The 4550-nt window shown below is 55.8% G+C and overlaps 1 protein-coding gene across 4 annotated transcripts in view; it reads right to left on the reverse strand.

The window, feature by feature from the left end:
• Positions 1-6: 6 nt before the first annotated feature.
• NFE2L1 (NFE2 like bZIP transcription factor 1) overlaps positions 7-4550 on the reverse strand; it is a 13818-nt gene continuing 9274 nt past the window's right edge. For 3 of the 4 annotated variants that reach the window (XM_085313032.1, XM_085313031.1, XM_085313033.1), the window contains exons 4-7: positions 3646-3861; positions 2888-2977; positions 2312-2473; positions 7-1785 (exon numbers count right to left, since the gene is read on the reverse strand). In XM_085313032.1, the coding sequence (XP_085169158.1) occupies positions 460-1785; positions 2312-2473; positions 2888-2977; positions 3646-3861 (1794 nt within the window). In that variant the 3' untranslated portion in view covers positions 7-459. The remainder of the gene's footprint in view (positions 1786-2311; positions 2474-2887; positions 2978-3645; positions 3862-4550) is intronic. The other variant, XM_085313034.1, reaches the window with a different exon arrangement.

Genomic DNA, 4550 nt, shown 5'->3' on the forward strand with positions numbered 1-4550 from the left:
AAAAAAAAAAAAAAAAAAAACACAACTACCTGAAATCACAGAACTTTGGAAGTTCAGAAAAACGTCTCTCCTATAACTTGTTTTAAGTTCATTTGCTTAAATCTCTTTTCTTATTTAAAGCCAGTTCCTAACAGTAGTTTTTCCACCTCTGCCAATTCTCACCACCAGTGATGCCAKCTTATTTTCCTGCGCTCAAAGGATTCCAGGTTGTAGAAGGCGCTGGGCTCGCCAGTGCACTGTCCATTCCTCCCCAGTCTTTCCCTGCAGGGAGCCATCAGAAACGCAATGTGCAGGTCCCRCACCCTCCAAGTGCACCAGTCTCTTCCTGTACACTGACCGGCAGCAGTCATGTTTGAGAAGATATATTGGATAAGAAGGCATGAAAGTTCCTCTAAGTACTTCCAGGCTCAGCCCTTCTCCAGTTCTAACTTAGTGAGTTTCCCGCTCCTCCCGCTTGCCTCACTTCCTCCTGTCTTTCTGTTTCCTCTCCTGCCGCCTGGCCTGCTGGTCAGCCAAGGTGCGAGGTATCAAAATAACACTGCCGTCGCTGGCATACTGTAGGGCATACTGATTTGGAGAGTAAGGTTGGCCGTTCTCATCCCGCAGACGACCGAACACTTCCTGGTAGAGGTTCTGCACCTTTTGCTTCATCTGGCGGATAGACTTGAGAAATTCCACTTTCTCCCTGAGCAGTTTGGACTTGTCCCTCTGCAAGTCCTCTACATCCCGTTCCAAGTTCAGGATGGTGTCCAGTTTCCTCTTGCGGCAGTTCTGGGCAGCCATCTTGTTCTTGCCTCGTCTCCTGATGTCCCGGATCAGGCTCAGCTGCGCCTCGCTGAGCTGGTACTTGGAGAGAAGTTCGTTGAACTCCTCCACAGGCAGGTTAATGATCTTGTCGTTGGTGAAAGGGATTTTCATGGCTCTGGCTCGATGCTCATCCCTGCTCATCTGCTTGTCCAGAAACTCGGACGGCTTCTCCTTGCTGCTTTTCTTCCCGATGTTGGGCAGTTTGGGCTCCTCGGGATCCAGAGTCCCCGGTGCCATGTTATAGGTGTGGTTGTGGCCAACATGCTCCAGGTAAGGCAAGTAATGTAACTGTGATGGGTCCTGATAGCTCATGCGGCAGAATTTGCTGTACTCTGGCTGGTATCCAACTGCCCCTTCCGTTTCTTCAAAGTCCACGTTTTCAGAGTCTGAGCTGTAGCCAACAGCTCCTTCCTCAGAAAACGAGGAGGAGGAAGAGGAAGAAGAGGAGGAGGAGGAAGAGGAGGAGGCTTCTGAGCTACTGAGAGAAGCAGGACTGTGGCTAGAATCCAGAGAGAGACCTGAGTCAGAATCAAACTCTTCCTCCAGCTGAGAGGCCTGCACTGGGTTGAAACCTTCTTCAATAGCCAAGTCCATCAAGCTGATCTCATCAAGCATGGCTTCGTCTAGAAGACCGCCCAGTGGGTCTGGCAGCTCGGGGCCAGCTGTCTCGTTGACTGTGCTATTCAACTGCGGAGGAAAGAAGATGCCACTCAAGTTGGTAGAGCCGAAGGTTGTGTTGAGGCCAGTGGAGTTGTCTGGAGCCAACTGAAGCAGGGCTGAGCTGCCAGCCATGGAGGGGCTTTCGATTTCCGAGCTGAAGAGGGAGAAGTCCTGTGTGCAGCTACCCAGAGAGGCCTGATGCAGGCTGACATTCTGATTGATGGGAGTGTTTGGCGCAAGGCTGTAGTTAGAAGTCAGCAGGTCTCCGCCGGTACTGTTGTACAGGGTTTCAGTGGTTGTGTTGTTCACTTCCATAGCCTGGAAGAGATTCGAAACAGTTCAGTAAATTAGCTGCACTCAAGTCCTGCTTTTTTTCCAGTCCCCTTTGCACATTTCAGCCACCACCAGTACGTGCCAAAAAGAGGAAGGACAATGCCCGTAGATCCCATGGAAGGAGCCAGCTCCAGTGGCCCCTGCAGCATTTGTCAGCTGCGGAAGATTTAAGACTCTGCCAGCAACAGCAGTCGCGACACAGGCAACACAGTGTTACCGCACAGGATGGGAGGAAGAACAGAGCAGCTGTTACAACCCCCAAACCGTGCTTCTCCAAAAATCAGGTGCTTGGAATAGCCATTAGATCTACTGTACATTCAACTGAAAAGCAGTTTGTGCTTGGAAGGGCAAACGTTTTCCCACGAACACCCTTCGAGTTCCCTGCCTCGACTGGTGCCAGCCATCTCATCAGAGACGCCGTCCCACCTCCCAGCAGCCTCCACATCCGCGGTCCCGATCCAGGCACCGCCTGGGAAGAGAAAAGGGAGCAAGGGGGCCCGCAAGTGCTAACCTGCATTTCCATTATAGACATGAGGTCCTGCCACTGCTGCTCCAGATCGAACGGGGATTCAGTCTCTGCGAGGAGAGGCGAGAGCAGGCCGTTCTGGATGCCCGCAGACCTGCTCTCGCTAGGCACAGCTTCGCTTAGGGTGGAGACATCTGCAGCTGGAAACTAACCACGTGAGGCAGAGTCAGTCCCCGGCTGATCAGCCACAGCCAGGAAGGCAGCAATCCCCGGAATGCCCTTCCACCTCCACGCAGGCAATTACTTCTCCTTTGTTCAAAGCAAACTGGTTGCAGTTATTCCTCCACAGTTCACTCTGAACTAATTAGAAGCAAAGCCAGAAGTCTTTAATTAATTGTGACCACTCCCCCTCCCCCCACACTAGTTTCRCAGGCATGATGCCTGGAGCCTCCTTAAACAGACTAACCCAATTTACTGCCAGTTCTGTGGTCTCAGTTAGGGGTACAAAAGGCACCAAAATCCCAGTGCACTAACGAGAGCTGTCCCTGGCTCGAGATCCATCTCGCCCACCACCCACAGGCAAGCTGCAGTTGYCCCCCTTCTGCAGCCACTTCTACTCACCTCAGAATTCTCGCCGAAAGGGAAGGTGGCCTCCAGGAGCCTAAGGCACTCCTCCAGGGACAGGGCTGTCTGATCCTCCACACCAGGCACCTGATGCAAAACACAAGCAATCATAGCCCCAGGATTACGGAGGTGGTAATGAAAAACAAGCTCCTACAGCAGGGCTTTATTACAGCGCATCCAAAAAAGAGCCAGAGGCCCCACCCAGTGCTTCACAGACTCCATCCTTCTGCTCTGGAGAACGTCAGAGCTGCCCCTAAGCAYGCCAGGGACAGAAACGTACGCCCTCTGCTCCGAGCGAGTCTCACCTACCGCCAGCGCGAGGACTCTGCTACAGGCTGCAAGGGATTCTGCTCCTACCTACGCTGCTCCACACTCCCAACTGCTTTGCCAGACAACCTAAAGGCAGAGTAAGAACCAGCAACTCTCATTCCCAAACCGCACTGTGGAACAGAGCTGACATCCTAGCACGGTGCCGACAGTGACATGGCTGTTACCCTGTCTACCTCGCTGCAGCCCTCTGGCCTGGCAGGCAGACTGCGCTTTCCGGCGTCAAATCCTCTTGTCCACCCAGGCAACCCTTATCCTACGGCTCAGCAGATCCCCAGTGAAAGTCACGCTCAATGCCACTCGTGCCGACAGCTGGCTGGAGGGCCCCTCGCCTTCCCTGCTCTCGCGGCAGGCGCGCAGACCTCAGAACACTGCATTGCCACGAAGGACAGGCACAGACACCAGCCAGACCTCCTCAGGGGTGTTACCTGCGCAGGGAAACTCTCCCCGGTCTCTCCATCAACTAGTAGGTTTCTATCCAAGATCTCATTCCCTCCGCTCCTCCAGCTGTCCCCACGCTCCCTCCCATCACTCAGTTCTTTGTCCACTTCGCTCTCTTTCTGACGGTGGCTGTAGTCAAAAATCTCTCGCCCAGCGCCGAGATCAATATCCTGTCTCCACAGGATGTCAATCAAATCGATGTCCTGCAAGACAGACAAGATTTTCTTCAGCACTCGGCAGGGTCCCCACCCACCCTGCCAAGGAGAGAGGCTGCTCCCCCCTGCCCCTCCCCAAGGGACATCCTCTCCTCCTGCAGCACCGCGGCCTCCTCCCCGAGGGCCGGYGCCTCCAGCCAGCCCAGCCTGGGCCTCGCTCTACCCCGCTCTCCCGCGGCAGCTCCCGGGCCGCAGCGTGCTTCGAGGCCCCTCGGCTCTTCCCCCCGGTGCCGCTTTCCCGGTGCCCCGCACTAGGCACACCATTCCTTCAGCCCCGGCGCGCACGCGGTGCAGTGTCTGTGCCGCCTTTCCATAACAGCCTCTGGTCGCTCTGCCTTGCTAGGTCTCCGACAGCAGCTCTGCAGAAGAGCCGGGTGGGAGGGAGGACGGGAACTCCATGGGAAGCAACTCGGGCCGTCCCCTCCCTGCTCTCCATGGCCTCGCGGCGCAGGGAGAGGAGGCCGGAGGCTGCCGGCTGGGCCAATGTCGTGGCGGTGGCTGCGCCGTGGCGGTGGCTGCGCCGTGGCCAGCTTGCATCAGCCTGTGGTGCCATTCCTGCCATTTGCATAAAGGGGTGGAGTGCGCCAGGAGGAAAAACCCCGCATTTCCAGCCACCTGATGCAACTTGAGCTGCCGCCGGGCTGCCCGCGGCGCCCCGCCGCGCCCGCGCCCAGGGC

This window comes from Rhea americana, unplaced genomic scaffold (assembly GCF_003343005.1).
Source record: "Rhea americana isolate MKP2758 unplaced genomic scaffold, rheAme1 scaffold_374, whole genome shotgun sequence".
Classification (NCBI taxonomy): Eukaryota; Metazoa; Chordata; class Aves; order Rheiformes; family Rheidae; genus Rhea; species Rhea americana.